The 16909-nt window shown below is 41.1% G+C and overlaps 2 protein-coding genes and 1 long non-coding RNA gene across 7 annotated transcripts in view; 1 reads left to right on the top strand and 2 right to left on the bottom strand.

Moving 5' to 3' along the window:
* Window positions 1-751: 751 nt before the first annotated feature.
* On the bottom strand, window positions 752-11334 carry hipk1a (homeodomain interacting protein kinase 1a). Of its 2 annotated transcripts, none has more exons than XM_087834208.1 (16): window positions 11006-11334; window positions 9126-9862; window positions 7931-8304; window positions 7722-7845; window positions 7447-7566; window positions 7279-7365; window positions 6208-6389; window positions 5946-6096; window positions 5380-5584; window positions 5165-5283; window positions 3686-3837; window positions 3438-3590; window positions 3176-3343; window positions 2861-3054; window positions 2462-2592; window positions 752-2347 (listed from the first exon to the last, which is right to left on the bottom strand). In XM_087834208.1, the coding sequence occupies exons 2-16, from the start codon at window positions 9858-9860 to the stop codon at window positions 1925-1927; spliced, it is 3318 nt and encodes a 1105-aa protein (XP_087690334.1). In that variant the 5' UTR covers window positions 9861-9862; window positions 11006-11334; the 3' UTR covers window positions 752-1924. The 2 variants fall into 2 exon arrangements, with proteins under 2 accessions (XP_087690334.1, XP_087690335.1); XM_087834209.1 differs by having other exon boundaries at window positions 3686-3834.
* LOC148097019 (uncharacterized) lies at window positions 10526-14426 on the top strand. Its single transcript, XR_015717047.1, has 3 exons — window positions 10526-10596; window positions 12285-12367; window positions 13995-14426. It is a non-coding gene; the product is annotated as an uncharacterized LOC148097019 (long non-coding RNA).
* Window positions 13994-16909, bottom strand: part of acap3a (ArfGAP with coiled-coil, ankyrin repeat and PH domains 3a) — a 71488-nt gene continuing 68572 nt past the window's right edge. For all 4 annotated transcript variants that reach the window (XM_006794032.3, XM_006794034.3, XM_006794033.3 and 1 more), the window contains exon 25: window positions 13994-14103. In XM_006794032.3, the coding sequence (XP_006794095.2) occupies window positions 13997-14103 (107 nt within the window). In that variant the 3' untranslated portion in view covers window positions 13994-13996. The remainder of the gene's footprint in view (window positions 14104-16909) is intronic.

Here is a 16909-nt window from a genome sequence, read left to right as displayed (position 1 = left end):
AAAAGATCAACTTCTGTAAATTAATATCTCTGTTCTAAGCTTTTGAGAGGAGGAATCGGAGAGAAATTTGTTGAAGAAAATCTGCCAGTGAGCAGGTTAAGTTCACAGGCTAACTCTGAGTTTAAGTTAACCCTCTTTTGTAAAGCAGAAAACCCTGAGTTTCCCTCATTTTTGAGTTAACAAACTCCGTTTTCACTAAGCCTGCTTCCTGGTTTTTCAATACTTTCCTCTTGTCATCATTCCCTTCCTCTCCTTCACTTTTTTTCTTTCCCTGGCCAACTGCCTGTATCAGAAATGACCGATTCAGTAATTATCACGTTCAAAACCATGTGGGAACTTATCGTCTTCAGTCTGAAGGCTTAATTTATGCTCTGCCCCAAAAACCTTGATGGAATTCAGGAAAAGGGCTCATGTTTAAGCTGCTCCTGTTTAACTAAATCTTCACCTGGTTTTACTAAAAGCCTTTCAGTTGATTTTAACTGACCTGGACCTTTTTAAAGTTTTAGCGTTTTCTTTTTTTTAAGGTTCAAACTCATTTAAATCAGCTTTCTTCTTCATTCTAATGCTTAGTTTGACATTCAGCAGGTTGTCTTGACCATACCGACATGCACCGAGTTGTAGCCACGTGATTGGTTGATAAAATACAATCAAGCAGTTGAAAAGATGTTCCTAACAAAGTGGCCACCTTCTGTGCACTGTTGTATGTAATGTGTGAAAGTATCGTGTTTTTAAAGCACACCTGAGGCTCGGATCCTGTTTTAATAAGGTTTTTATTGCGTATATACGGGTTAAGGTTCATTGTGTGTTCTATGTAATGTAGCACTTCACAACACAGCAGGATTGGAAGAACAACCATCATTTCACCAAACCAATGATTTGCTTAGAAGCAGTGACATACAGAACATTAATTAATTCTTATTTTTTTAATATAAATTGTCCTTGTCAGATTTGATTATTCACTATTAAAAATGCAGCACTGTGAATTTTTTAATCTAAATGGCTTCAGCTTCTACGTATGCGATACCCAATTTCATTTTATGTGCACGCTTTACTCCACAGACATCACTTCACAAGACAAGAACTTGTACATTTTCCCAGTATTATTAATGTGTTTGCCGTACAAATTAAACATTACTAATGTGTCTACAAACCAGCGCGGCTGCACATTACAAACCTCCCCTGAATGCTACTCCATGTCAGACACATGCAACCTTAACATTAACTAAAAAACAGATGAAAGGAAAGTCTCTGATACACCTACTCTATGCAGAAATGCATCATTCAGTATACCAAACATACAAATATAGTCAAGTTAATGGCCAGTACTCAAACAATAAAAACACACAGACACGTCATTATACAGTACAGTACGCTGCTTAGTCTCCATTAGCTTTTGTAATATAGTACAGATAAAACACACACATACATACAGTACATTCATAAATAAAACATAAAACACAGCAAGGTAACTTATCACAATGCGCAGACTTTTAAATTAAAAGAAAATGGTATAATTAAGTGAGGCGTTTGTTTATATGTAAATGTGTCATTTAACCCATTATTTGATGAATGTGATGATTAGTAATATAGCAGCATAACAGTAGAGTTCCACACAGCTTTCGTAAAATCAAAGTATTAGGTTGATATGTGACTAATAAATTACAGTCTGTAAGTAAATTTAGCTTTATCTTCTGCTTGTGTGCTCACAGCACGCTAACCTGTGACATATGACGCAAAGAAACCTCAAAGGTAGAGAATATTAAAGTAAAACTTGACAACGATTAAAATAGTAACACACTCTGGACGGCAAAAAACAGTTGAGTTGAAGAAGAAGGAAAAATAATAAAAAGAGTCCGATCACAGTCGCCTGTGATGAGCTTGTGCTCGTCTCTAGTCGCGGTCTAAGTTTGGTCTTCATCAGTGTTCACAGGTAGGGATATTGGTTGAGTTTTCGCTGGTAAGCGGCACCGGAGCGTTGGAAAGGCTGTGCTGCCAGCTGTTGCTGCTGCTGCTGCTGTTGTTGATGGTTGTTGCCGTACTGTCCTGGAGCAGACCCCCCGAGGGCTAAGCTGCTGTTCTTCTGAAGCAGAGCCAAAGAGGAGTAAGCTCCGCTTGCCCTGCCATGGCGGGATGTACCGCCCTGCATCTGGTCTACAGCCTGAGACACTGAGGCCAAGGCGGCAGAGGCCGGGTAGGCATACAGATTTGGCGTCGAGCCAAATAGGGTGCTTTCGTGGAGCCGGTAGGACGAGTGGGAGGAGACGGGAGGGGGATATGTGGGCTGCCTCCTCAGGGAGCTACTGCTTGCTGTTTGCTCGTGAGAAGATGGCATCACAGACTGCTGCAGCTGAAATGAAAGACAAGAATGGCTTGTGAAGTGCAGAGTCAGTCTACAATACCTTTGGCCAGAGAATGCTAAGTAACGCCGTGCACAGAACATCATGCTGTTGAAAGCCGTTACCTGACTCAGATTCAGAGGCTGAGATCTGCTGGACGCAGCCCGCTGATTGCGCTCGGTTGTGGAATCTCCTGACCGACCAGACGCTTGTGTGGATGCCTTTTTGGACTTTACTGAGCCGCTTGTTGCTTGATCTAAAAAAAAAAACAAAAAACAGCCAACTGTTAGCACTCAGAAGATCAGAAAAATAAATAAAACATAATTTTTTTCTTTTTAAACTGCTGTTGAATAATCCAGTTTTGCATCTGCTGTAGCTCAATCATTTATGTGCTGCCTTTCAATAGGCTGGCTCGTGTACACATAGGCATGTCAACTAAATGTTTTTCAACCCCAAAACCAAAGAAGAATGTTGCACACAGTTTTCAAATTAAATGTGCCCCTCTGTTTGAACCGGTTTTGGACCTGAAGCTGCTGGAGCCTTGTGGGTTGTGCTTTCTCCAGGCTGGCTTTTAACTGAGGGCATGATGACTGCTAGAGACTTTGTAGGCTGAGAGGAGGTTTTGGGGCTCAGAGGGCTGCTGGTAGAGGAGTCTGAGTCATGGGAGTCGTGCACAGTCACACAGCTGATCACATTGGTTCTCTGACTTGTTCCAGAGCTGCAGGAGAAAAGAAGAAGAGTAAAAAGTTTTAAAAATAACATTTTTATTAGACACTACTAAAAGTTGGAGGAAAAAAAGCAGTGCAATATAAGGTGACCAGATTGAAAACGAGGCTCACCAGGCAGCAGGAAACTTTGTATCATCCTCATCTTCAGAGTCGCTGTGAATGGTGATGATGCTGACGGCAGGGCTTGGTGTGTCAGAGATAACAATGGGCTGAGACTGGTCACCGGCAAAGGAAGTGCTGTTGACCACATTGGTGGCTGATTGTACTGAGGACACCGGCCTGGAGGAGAGAATAAGCAGCACACTGACTGTCTTAAATCAAATATAAACATATGCGAACAATAAGCTGAGAAATGAAAAGACCGACAGGATACCTCGGTCTGCTCTCAGCGTGTCGAGCCTTTGATCTCTTGCCCTGTTGGGATCTCGAGTGAGCGACCCCTGAGCTGTGGTTTTGGGTCCCAGTATGACGGCCAGCACCAGAGTCGTGCTGGTTAACGCTATCGTATTGGCTGCCATGGCGACCCCTACAAAACGGAGATATCACTTCAGTACAAGTAAGCAGTTGTGAGAAATGCTGTTCCATTTTAACTCAAAAATGAGCACCATCAGAATAAACTACCTCCAGCCTGAAGTCTGCTGACTGTCGGAGATGTGGGCTCCCATGGGTGGCTCTGGCACCACAGCCTGCCCCGGGTTGTGAATGGACATGCCAGGCATCTGTTGCCATGTGGAAGGGATTAGAATCTGCTGTGTTCCCGCTGGCCAGCCCTGCTGTGTGAGCACAAGTACACAAGCATGCTGAAAAACTGTAAGAAACAGGTGTTAAGTGCAAAACAGAAATCTGACAGAGAAGACTCAGTGAGCACATGCCAACTGAATAAAAGGCAGCATGGGTTCAGCTTACATATTGTTTTCAGATTTATTGCTGTGTGTAGAGAGAGATGTATTTTTAACTGCTAAAAAGGAAAGAGAAGTGATTTAACAGCTTAAAAAGAAAACATTTCACATGGATTACGATGCCAAGCATTTATGTCACATGAATCTGGGCCAAGCAAACGTGAAACTGAAATGTGTTAATCTGAGATAAGAACAAAAAACAATGAAATTTATCAGAGAATTCTCTCACAGCTTTCTTTGTAACAACAATAATCACCGAAGCGTAAACACAGACGTGCACTGCTGTCTTCCACCAGGTGGCACCAAAGGTTTGCTGTATAAGTAAGCTAGTAGGCTAATAGGTTAGTAATAAAGAGTCACAATTGTGTTTCTCACAATTATGTAGAAAAGAAGAAAAAACTTGGAACTTGTCCCCTTGGATTGAAAACGTATGTCATCAAAGATTTCTTAAGCAAGACAGGAGGGCCTGACTGGACACAGGCTTAAGCCAAAGGACCACTTGAGCCCCTTTTCCATTAGTACCTACTTGGATCGACTTGCCAAGGTGAGCCATGGTTTTCAGGGTTTTCCATTTAGTCATAGTACCTGGTACCAGGTTCTAAAATAGTACCTGTTCAGCCGCGGTTCTAAGCAATCCGAGCATATACTAAAAGGTGACGTTGTCAGACTGCATGCCACCAATTGGTTGGTCAGTTATGTCACTCAATCACGAGAGCATCTTATTTACGAAAATCTAAACTGCCATTTTTGAAACCTGGCAATGCTACAAAAACAACACCGTGGTTCCCCCAAGTCTGGCAAAAAGCCACAGGCCGAGCAGCTGGAATATCATTGCTTCAAAGTCCACCTTTGCTGTAGGGTTTGTGTTGCATACTAATTACGCCAAGGATGCTCGGATACATTGCTATAACAACAACCACGCACATTAGCTGGTACTTGATTGTAATGGAAAACCAGTCGATCCGAGTCGAGTCATGGCGTGCCGATCCAAGTAGGTAATGGAAAAGGGGCTTTAAAGATTGATAACATTAAATGATCTGTAATGCAGCATTTTCTGTTAGAAAACTGTAGGCATTTCATTTAAACGTTTTAAGTACAGCTGTCAAATTTAACAATATTTCCTTCTTAAATCATAAAAAAGTAAATGTAAATGTAACATGAGTAAAACATACTAGTAATTTAAGCATTTATAGGATCCTACCTGTGCCAGCATGCTGGGCTGGATGTGAAGAGACTGGGAGGACTGGTTCTGAGGGACTAAGGGTACTGAGTTTTCCATTCTCACTGGGTAAGCAGATGGCTTGTTGGAGGTTTGAAGACCTGTACGTATGTCAGATATGAAGAACTGGTCACAAAATATAGGTGGAAAAAGAGAGAAAACATAACTTTTTGTTTAAACTGTCCCATCATTTTTACCCTGGATGGTTGGTGGGCAAACAATAAGTGTCTGCTGGAAGGGCTCGGTCTGGGTGCAGAGCTGGGTGGGTCTGGTTTGCAGAGGAACTCCCTGCTGGGTCAGACCAGGGATGTTGATGGTGGCCTGCTGGTAGAGGCCAGGCTGATAGTTCAGCAGTGGGACATTACTACTGAGAGACAGGGACTGGCCTCCTGTAGAGGTCATCTGGAAGACACGACAAAGGAAATTTTTAAATTAATGCCTAAAAAGATGAATTGAGATTTTTACATTTTTGTATGAGAGCTGCATTTAAAAGCATACAATGTCAAAGTCTTCAAGTGCCTAAAGCCAGGCTATGAATCAGAAATGGAAACGTTTGTTTGGTGCATTCCTACATCTAGTACTTGTAAATAAGTTGTTTTTAAATGTCTCGCCGTTTTGAAATGAAAGAGTCTGTACATAGAAGTGTACAAGCTAATAAATTAGCATCGTTCTACAAAATAACCAATTACATCTTCAACAGAAATGGTGAGAATAATCTTAAGATCAAACTGTTCCTGAGGCAGTTTAGAGAGGATCTTCTCACTTGATTGTGCTGATTAAGTTGGCTACTGAATGTGACGGTGAGGTTTGTTGCTGCACTCGGGGTGTTGTTGCTTGCAAACATATTTTTTCCGTTCTCAAAGGCGCTGCATCGGCGTTTACATATATCCATATTTTGGAAGCAGGACTTCACACTGTGGAATAAAATAAAAAATACATATAAATATATACATTTAAATCAGACAGAAGCTAAACAACAGTCATCACAATCTGTAGCTTCATTTCTTTATCCACGCAGGTCTTACTGTGAGCTGTGTGGGAAGTGCAGCAGGTGGGTCATGGTAACAAATGGGTGGTTCAGCGTCTTCATAGGTGTGATCCTTTTGTCAGCGTCGAGTGTCAGCATCTTCTTCAGCAGGTCTATAAACTCCCGCCTGTCAGCCTTCTCTGCCAGGATGTCTGTGCCCTCCAGGTTTGTCATGTTCACCTGCAGGAAGTCACGGCACAAAAAAGTACCTCCTTTCAACTTTTACTAATTATTTTTTCCCTGACCTACATGGAAAACATGAGCCTGATTTTTTACACCATGCTCCTTTAATATGCATAGCAGAACCTCTAGTAAGAAATACCCGATTATTCCCAAGGTTGTTATTTAAGTAAAAGAGAAAAAGGGAAAATATAATGCTTGTCACATTGTTGCTCATCCTGTGGATCATTTTGTTTCCCTGCTTAAATGATTCAGTGTAGCTCCGGCCTTTCCTAAGCTTTTTGATGACTGAAGACAAACTAATTGATCATATTAGAGGTATCAACACAACAACAGCTATAACAGCAGGTTATGACGTGAAATGGTGTTAATGTTTGTTGGATTGTGTACTGCTATGAACTGTGTGACAGGAAGGTCCAGTGTATCCTCTGCTAAACAAGGTAATCGAAAGAAGCATTAAAGCAAGCAAAACTCAATCAGGAGAAGAAAAAGTACACGTCACAGGGGCAACTTGAACTCCTGACCACTCGCTCTCAGATCTATTTCTTATCCTATTACACATTAACACACTTAGATCACAGTTACCAAATTAGCTAAAGTCAAATGTTGGTCTATTTAACAAAAATACAACAAAAAACAGACATATGCATTTAATTTCTTTGTTGCAATGATGCAGTTTTTTGCTTTGTTGATACGGTCTGACTGGGGCTTTACCTGGAAACACTGTTATTGTCTAATATCTAGGGTATAGTTTTTGCCATCATGCCATTTTGGCTGCTGTTTGGGCCATGTTTGTGTGTTTGTGAGGGTCCTACTTTGCCCCAAAGAGGAAGCAACACTTAAAATATCTGCTTACAGCAGCTGTCTCTAAGACAGTATAACTCCTCACCTGCATCATGTCATCCAGACAGTTGAAGATGTATTTTCTTGCCTCCTTCGACTTGATGCCCATCTCTGCCTCGTGCTCCGCAGGTGTCTGCAGAAAAAAGAACCACAGCAACACTTCAGTACATGAAGTGTTTTTTCTCGTTTGGGGACTCATATCTGTGTCACCTACTTTGAGCCTCCACAGCGGGTAGCTCGAGTCAGGGCCTCGGTTGAAAAAGCGGCTGGTCTTGGTTCCTGCACTAAGGAGGTACTCTGCTGGAAGACCCTGGGTCTGAGAAATGTAGCGAATCTGAGAGAAAACAATAAAAAAATAAGTATAAAATAGTGGTTAAATGATGGTTAAAATTAAAGGCACTGCCTCTTTGGTTGACAGCTGTCCCAAGACAGGCAGCTGTGTCTGATTTTTATGTAAATGTCAGTGTGTATAAGGGTGCTGCAGATGACCTGGTCATACTCTGAGGCACCGGGATAAAGGGGCCATCCCAAGAACAGCTCAGCAATGACACATCCCAAAGACCACATATCGATGGCTTCACAGAAAGGAAGGCCCAGGATAATCTCTGGAGCTCTGTAGGCCCATCAAAGCCGATAAATGTGAAGATCACAGCAAGTAATTCACAAGATATTTCATAGCTCTAGGCAAAAATGCTCACCTGTAATATCGAGACTGCAGGTAAGTTGAGCATACAGCTTTGGAAACATGGCTCGCCGAGCCGAAATCAATGACCTTCACCCTGTATGGCTGCCTCAGAGGGTCTACCAGCATGATGTTTTCAGGCTTCAGGTCGGCATGGATCAGCCCCAGGCTCTTCAGCTTCATTAGCGCGGTGGCGACCTGCTGCAGGATTGGCCGGATGCACTTGAGCATCAGAGGGCTGAACTTGCTGTGCTTCAGGAAGTCGTAAAGGTTCTGCTCCAGCATCTCAAACACAAGGCACGTGTGATTCTTGTGCTGGAAACACTCGTACGAGCGGACAAAGTTGAACTCATCGGCATTTTCCGTGCTCAGCCTGCTGAGGATACTCACCTGCAAGTAGGGGGAAGATGGTATTATGTGGTAATAAACAGAAAAATGAATGCGAAAGTAACATCTTCCTTAACAGGCCAAAACATAAAGGTTCACAGAATTTATCTTCGGTACCATCCGGTACTCAAAATCACATATCAGCCCTATGGCAGAAACAACACAGAGGATCAGAGGAGTCAGTAGGATTCATCCTCTAATTAAAAAATATAAAACAAAACCTGTACAAAATTCTGCGGCAATCAAATAAATGAGATATTTCAGTCAGTGGCCAAAGTTCAGGTTATTGTATCTGTTCCCGTAGATGGATGTTGGTTGATCTCAACCGTAACTGCCAACCATGCAGCCAGACCACTAACACTGCTGACAATATAAAGCAAATAAAAGAAACCTGCTTTTGGCTGCTCCCATTTGCACAAGGGATCACCACAGCAGGTAGCCATGCTCATTTGATTTGGCAGATTTTCATGCCGGATGCTCTTCATATTGTGTTATATTGTGAGCACAAGCGTCTCTATGGAGGTCCACGTGCCTGACAACTGCACAGGAAATACGACAGCTGTCCATGTCTACAATCTAGTATAATCCCTGCCATATATCAGTGCTTCAATTCGCTGTAGTCTAGTCCTGAGGTAACTATTGATGTCTTATTAAAATCAAGGTGGAGGCTGATGGGGTCAAACAAGCTGAAAACATGCCAAAAGCACAAGTAGGATTGCATTTATGATGTCACATACATGCACCGCCATTCCCAATTTTCATATTATATGAAATTATATGCTAATAAAGGCTCCTTTTTAAAAATTTTAACAATATGTACTTACCTCAATTTGCCCTTGCCGAGCATAAGAGGGATGGTTCTTCAAGATTTTAATGGCCACTATCTCATTTGTGCCCCGCTTCCAGCATTTAGCCACCTGACCGAAGGTGCCGCGTCCCAGAAACTCGAGCACCTCGTAACTGTTGGACATGGAGCACAGGATCTCGTGCTGCACCAGCTGATAGTCGCCCTCGCTGTGGGAGTTGCTGCTCTTGGTGGTGGAGGTGGAGTGTGCTATGGACTGAGCTGTGGTGGTTCCCCCGCCGCCGCCACCAGTGCGGTTTGAGACCACGGGGGCGGAGAGCTCCTCCAGTATCTGCACGCTGTCGCTGCTGTCCACCTCCTCACTCTTCCTCTTCAGACTGTACTGCTTGTGGTAGAGGTCGGACGGCTGGGAGGAGGACTCCGCATCCTTGATTCGCCGGCTGGAGGAGGAAGATGAAGAGGAGGATGAAGGAGGCCCGCAAAGGCTGCCCGTGCTGTCTGCCGCCCGCACCACCGTCTGCTCCCTTGAGCCGGCCGTTGGCGGGTGGACCTGGTTGGAAGTGTACACTTGGTTAAAGTTGGAGCCAGAGGTTGAGGGTGCAGCTCCCTGGGTAGGGCTCTGCTGGTAGTAACCATTGTCTCCCAGCTGGCCGGATGCATCCCAGGAGGGGTTCTCCACTTTAAGTCTCTTTGAGCGAGAGTAGGCACTGGAGGACACAGAGGGGGAGGAGAACACCTGGAGCTGCGACGCCATGTCTGTGGAGGAGCAGGAAGTGGGTTACTTTTGTTTTAGAGCCTCTATTTATATTTGTGTGTGTGTGTGTTCTTGTATGTTACTCATTTATTTATGTTTAATTATGTGTGAACAGACAGAAGCAGTTAACTGTTTTTATCCTCAAGTTTGGAGCTGCAATAATCAATCAATTAAAGAATTATCTGATTAGTGCCAAACATCAAAGGTGATCAGTGGTACTATTTACGCTTGACTTTTGACCTACTTTACATCCCATTTGCTTTATATTTTCCTCTTCTGGAGTACTTGGCAGAAAAAATCATCCTGCAGGAGTAGACTTCACCTTAGCAGGAAAGTGATTCTCGTATAGTCTACCTAAAATCAGGTCTTTTAAACCCCGTGACTTTTTTTTTTCCTCCCCAATTTGTTTTCTATTAATTTCAACAAGTCATTGGGATGTTATTTATGTTTTATAGTGGACATATTAAACTAATTTCCGGCTCTGTATTTTTATTCTTGGATTGTACCAGGGTAGCTATCCCTAATTCCATAAGTCTGAAACAAGCCGATTTGATTCCCGTAAAGCAAATTTCTTCTGATTAGTGACCCCTCCCATAAAAGCAGGTGGGTGGAGCTTCCGGGCACACAACTAGAACTGCACTCTACAAGAATACATCACACAAAGCCAAGAGCAGAAAAAAACTGTCATGGTGCGCGTTTACAGCAGAGTGGAGAGTTTGACTCACAGGAATTACTGGTACTTTTTTAACATTCAAATAATCTGTAAACCGATTAGGCATGAGTTTCATCAGTTAAAGTTAATTGTGAGTGACATGTTGTTGGTAAATGTTAGATATTGGGGGTGGACATTTAAATCTCCAGAACTGAAACCCGTATTTGATGGGTTTCATGAAATAAAAGGACAAAAATGATCACATTGTCACAAGAGACCTGGACTTTGCTAAATACTGTTTATTATTCAGATTTGTGATGCCTTTATTTCATTTATTAGCACAGAAAAGTGTGATTCCAGTGTTTTGACCCAATAGAAACTATCAACCTGGGGCTACATCTAAAACCACTTAACTTAGACATCATTAACGTGTGTTTCCGCTAACTGGCAGTAACTAACCCCAGCAGCATTTCCCAAACCCGACTGACAGTACCTGTATTTGCTGACTCTGCACACCGTTGCCTGTGTGATATTAAGGCCTCGTCATCTTCTCACCGGGCTCCGTGTGGTGCAGCAGCGGGTCGGCGGAGCTGCTCGCTGCCTGCTCGGAGCTGGAAGGATGAGAGCTAACCGAGCTAACAGCCAGCTAGCTTTTTCTCGAATATCTGAGTCATACCTGACTCCGATCCGCTGTCTCACATCGCGCGACAAACCCGCATTACGCTTGTCGTTTCTCTCGAAATGTCAGATAACATCCCGATGAGCACCGTCTCCGGGACACAGCTCCATCATCACAGTCTGCTTGCTCCACTTCCTGTCCTGCCGACGTAACCGGCGGCGAGATGTGACGGACGTCAACGGCCACGTGCGTCGCCTGCAGTCAAAGATCGTGTATCTCCCGAGTGTATCTCTCTGCCTTATTCTCCTATCTTTATTAGACCAATCTGGTTCTCTTATAATTAACCCTGTGACTATATACGTATAACTACATTAGTGACATTTTCCCTGTAGTTTCTCTCTGAGTAGCACTGGCTGAACTGTCTGTCCTGGGACAACATGTCTATGTGGTGGAGGAGTACAAGTACTTGACTGAAGACTACTAGAGGGGCTGTATACAAGAAGGAGATGAGCAGGCTCTGTTTACTAAGGAAGCCGAGATCCTTAATGTGTGCTGCAAAATGATGGAGAGTTTCTATCAGTCAGCTGTGGGGAGCAGAATGTAGTTTTCTGTACTTAGTTTGACTCTGTGATTGGCAGCAAATTGTACATTTTTGAAGCTGTGATAGAGAGGTGGACACTGAACAAACTGCTGTCCATAGTCTGTAGTCCTGACCACCCTCTGTGCCACTTGTACCTTCTTCAGTACTGGTGGAGCCTCAAGGACCTTCTATAAGGTGGTAGCACGAGGTTGTTAATGTTGTTATTAACAGTTATTTATATTGTATTATTATTATTATTATTATTATTATTATTATTATTATTATTATTATGACATGGAAACTAGTGAAAAATCAACAGATTAAGTGACTAATATCCAGTATAAGTTTATAATTCTGTATGGAGGACCTGAGAAGCAACGTTCATGGCTGAAAAATTAGTCCTTCCGTGGTCGGCTGAGGCTGTCTCCAAAAGGAGTTAAATCCCCAAGTTCACAATATTAAGAAAACCGTCAGTATACACTGGATCATGATAAAGATTATTATTATTGTTATCATCATTATATTGATGTGATTTACATTTAAATGTAAGGGTGTGGCTGCTTCCATTGACAGCTTCAGCCAACAACTGCCAGAGAGGCCTCATCTCAGCTGAAGTCACTTAACTTGACCCCTTGACTGTCCACATTTCTCTTTTGGTGAGTGAAATTGTAAAAGTTTATATCTCTCAGATGCACTCATTACAGTTTGAAAATGCAGACTGCTAACTTTGTACTGCACTTTTTTTTTGTCTAAATATGGTCACTTCTGGTTCTAAAAGGAACAAACCCCACCTCCAAATGCAATGTCCAAAATCTGATAGGTGATGCCACAGTGGCTACGCCCATCTTTTTTAAACAGTTGATGGACAGTTACCATGGAAATAAAGCATTAAATTATGATTTTATTATTTTATCTTCTTAGACAGCATTTTAAAACATTCCATTCGTTATTTATATATTTAAAAATGTACTTTTTTAACCCATGGAAATTTAATATTGTTTTTGTACACCTTTTGAAAATTAAACAATTTAGAAATAGATTATCTTTCACCCATCTATCCATTAATTTCATTACTTACAAATATATTAAACAGAAAAATAATGTGTAATCAAGTCATTTATAGGAACTGAATTACTGAATTTTATAGATAGATAGATATACATCTTTATATATATATATATAGAGAGAGAGATGGAGTTGGATATACATGTGTGTGTGTGTGTGTGTGTGTGTGTGTGTGTGAAAGATCACATTTTAACCACTGGTACCTTATTATTTATTTATATTTTTTAAATTTAGAATTTTGTTCTCCTAATTAAAACTTGTGATAATGCTATTCTAGCTAAATATTCCATGGAAAGGTGGCTGTAAACATCATATTTACAAATAAACAAAAATAAAGACTTATTGCGAAATTAGAAATTATTAGCACACATATTGAATTTATAAACTGTATAACTACAGTCAACTGAAATTGGGCTCCACTGTATTTAGATAATTCCCTAATTAAAAAGATCAATTTGTCACACATTTCAACACAAGGAGGCGCTGTTGTCTCAGCGACAAGGAAAAACGGAGTGAGTCGAACAGACGATGTTTATTTCCATCCATTTCTCATCTTGCCTTTTCAGATATATTAGCATTTTTATTTTTGTCTCTACAGCTTGTTTACAGCATCAGAAGCACTGCATTTCATAGTGGTACACCACAGTAGACAAAAATACATCACCAAGACTACACCAGCATAGTCGATGCAAAAACAAAGGAAAAAGAGAACATGTTTCAGATCAAAACTGCGTATCAAGATGATAATAACTAATGATATTAAATTTCTTATCCTTGAAATATAATAGGAGTACATGCATGCAGTACATATACAATCAAACATACTGGAAAGTATTGATGTAATGAATCAGCAAAGAAATGATGGTTCATACAAAACAAGTGCTCAACTAACAATGTATTTATACACATATATATTTGAGAGGAAAAGACCAGCAGATCCTCATAGAACAAAACCTTATCAAAATAAAAGTTGTAACTGAACTAAAATGCATTAATTTCTTCACTTTAATGAACTTTAAATGTGGCTTTTATTTATTTATGCATTTTTTGTAGCTTTCTCTGTGGAATAAAACTGACTGTATAGTATACTGTGATGGCTGAATTTATTCAGCAGCATCAGACTCCTCCTCAGGGTCACCTCTCATTGAAATCCAGCTGTGGTGAATGTTTGGAAAGCTGCATTTTTCAAGTATTTTCTCCCTCTCTCGACTCTTGAAGGACTACCTGAAGGAGTGTCGGAAGTGCAAACTCCTTCTTTTCAGCTTTTCTGGGTTGTGGGAAGCCATGTGCGAAAATTCTCGGAAGATGTCAAGGTACGTGGCGTCTCCTGATGAACAAAAAGAGAAAACACAACAGGAAATGACGATGAAAACCACAGCCCGAGACCCAAAGCTCTTTGAAGAGTCAAAACATCTTTCTAAATGAAAGTTAGGAAGGAAACAACAGAGGAGCCTTCTGAATGAAGGGCCGAGGCACCATGAAGCTTCCCCTCTTTCAACTTTTCAAATACTGAGCCTCTACTTTTCCTGTTGTCATGGTGACCGCTGAGCCCACCACCGCTACTACCACAACAAAAGCAACTCAAGTCTTTTGTGTCCGTGAGAGCTGCCAGGCTCAGAAAATTAAAAAGGGGATGAAAATTCCTGGTTTTCCCAGCTTGTTTCTGAGTGAGTCAGAGAGTTCAAGGCTCCTGGTAAATATGGAGGTTTCCTTTCCTCTATAGACATTCCTTATTGAGCTGGTTTTCCTATCTGTGTTTGGCCTTTGCTCTCAGAATATTTTACAAATGTTTGTTCCCACAGTCTTAAGAGAATTGAGGCAGTAGAAAGGATTTTGTTGCCTCTTTTTTTCCCCCTCAAATAATGAACAGAAGGATTTTTTAGTAGTACCACTTTATTAGGTACAGCCGTTAAGTTTCTTGTTCATGCAACTATCTATTCAGCCAATCACCTGGCAGCAACTCGGTGCATTTAGGCATCTAAAACCGGTCAAGATGACTTGCTGGACTTCAAACTGAGCATCACGATGAAGAAGAAAGATAATTTGAGACAGCGGTCCCCAACCTTTTTTGCGCTACGGACCAGTTTATGTCCAACAATATTTCACGGACCGGCCTTTAAGGTGTCGCAAATTAGTACAACAAAATTAATCCAGTACCGGTACCAAAACAAAGAAGATTTATTCATAACACACGGGAAAAGACCCGAGTTAATGATAAAAACCCTGAAAACCATAAATTTCACACCCAAGCCCCAACTCTCGCGGCCCGGTACCAAACAACTCACGAACCAGCACCGGGCCGGGGGTTGGGGACCGCTGATTTAAGAGACTCTGAATGTGGCATGGTCGTTGGTGCCAGATGGGTCGGTCTTAGTATTTCTTTGCTGACCTGTTGGGACTTTCCCAAACAGTTAGGCTATTTCTAGAGTTTACAGAGAATGGTCATAAAAAGAGAAAATATCGAGTTATCCATACTATTTGATTATTTCATTTGCTGAATTAGTACGTTTGCTCACTTACAAAGGAATGAACAGTCTCTCATTTTTATGGTCGTCTCATATTACTGAAGAGAAATTGAATATCAACCAAAAATCCCCCTCCCCCCCAAAAAACACATTACATAGAAATTATAAATTTATTTGTTGGAATGGAAGAAACTGATTCTGTGGACTTAATGTCCCGACTTAATAAGCTGAGATCAGGAGTATCTGTTATTGATCGACTGTCTAATCAAATACTTAAATTACTCAATGATTCAGTTTATAACTTTTATATAATGTGTTGTTATTTTTGTTTTGTGTGTTAGATATATATCATACTGTTTAATGCACTAAACAGCCCCTCCCCCCTCCAAACACACACACACACACACACACACACACACACACCACTTCAAATATTAAATATATTAGTTATTTGCTATTTGCTTCATAGTTCTGCTTTGTGGTAAAGTTAGTAAAGCAAGTGAAAGAAGAAATAAAGCACAGAAGAAAGAGAGAAGTTAGTGATTAGTCAGACCTTTTGTTTATTTTTTAGTATCATATTAGAAGACACAAAGAGGAAAACATAGGTAGAAGTTAGTGTTAACACACACAAGTACTGTAAATTCTGAGATGCACGTTTTTTTTTTTTTGTTTTTTTTTTTACAATATTACAATATTCAAAGAAATTGTACAGAAAACAGTCAAGAGACAGGAAAAAAGAAGTACAGGAAAGTTAGAAATGGCCTGTTAGAAGTTAAAGTGTTAATAGATTTTGCGTTTATATACACAACAGTCACTGTAGACACACTGAGCTGTACAACACCTAATCCTTCAATGGCTTAATGCTTTGTCGACGACATCATTCATCTTGTAAAAACTGAGACCTTTTGGAGAGTGTTTTGGTGGTGTTGACACCACGTACTGCACAAAAAAGGAAAGGCTGAGAGACGGCATGTTTTCAAAGTGCTTTCAATCCATCAATGATGAGAAACAAGGCGGAAATGAGCGAGCTACCCTTCCTGTCAATGTCATATCGTTTAAACAGTTTTACCTGGCACATAAAAGAATGGGACTGTACAAAAATTATTAGGAAGGTTTGTGGAGTCAGAAAATAATAGTTTCTCCAACTAAATTTACTCAAAGGAGCTAAACCAGTAGCTGTAAGCATTGGCATATTATACTGTCTAAGCTTATCATAAGACTTTTTCTTTAGTGTCAATTACAAAATAACACCATTAGGTGTGCTGAAAGATGCTGAAATTCTTTCCAGTGGATAGCGTTTATACAAACTAATATGGAAATCATAAACATCCCTACTATAATCATCTTTAGACAGTCCCAGATTGTTAAGATTCTCCATATAAAACTAAAATTGGTAAAAACACTTGTGCTCTCTAAAAGCTCTGCAAGCTTTCTTTGGTTTGAGCTAAACCCCAACAGTCTGTAGCATTTCTGAAGGGAGTCTGTCTGTATTTTTATGTAGGCTTTAGATAACATACTGTAGCTAACTGCAAGCTAGCAAGCGGGTCAAACAAAAAGTGTTGAGCTGCCGGGTTCACTGTTCTTGTCACCCAGCCAACAGATGATTGCAGGAGAGGGTGTTCAGTCTGTTTGCATTAACTGATTTCTGCCATGGACGTCACCTCATGC

The sequence above is a fragment of the Neolamprologus brichardi genome, chromosome 20 (genome assembly GCF_056152115.1).
Source record: "Neolamprologus brichardi isolate AB-2024 chromosome 20, ASM5615211v1, whole genome shotgun sequence".
Taxonomy (NCBI): Eukaryota; Metazoa; Chordata; class Actinopteri; order Cichliformes; family Cichlidae; genus Neolamprologus; species Neolamprologus brichardi.
This window is presented reverse-complemented; position numbering and strand designations above follow the sequence as displayed.

Bases quoted from the DNA above. Each gene is read 5' to 3' on its own strand.
- hipk1a (XM_087834208.1), bottom strand. From the start codon at position 9,860: ATGGCGTCGCAGCTCCAGGTGTTCTCCTCCCCCTCTGTGTCCTCCAGT. The intron at 3,591-3,685 runs GTAGTTTATTCT...TCCGTTTTGTAG, and splicing joins CAGCAGACTTCAGGCTGGAG to GGGTCGCCATGGCAGCCAAT. The intron at 2,593-2,860 runs GTCCAAAACCGG...TTTTTTTTTTAG, and splicing joins CAAGGCTCCAGCAGCTTCAG to ATCAAGCAACAAGCGGCTCA.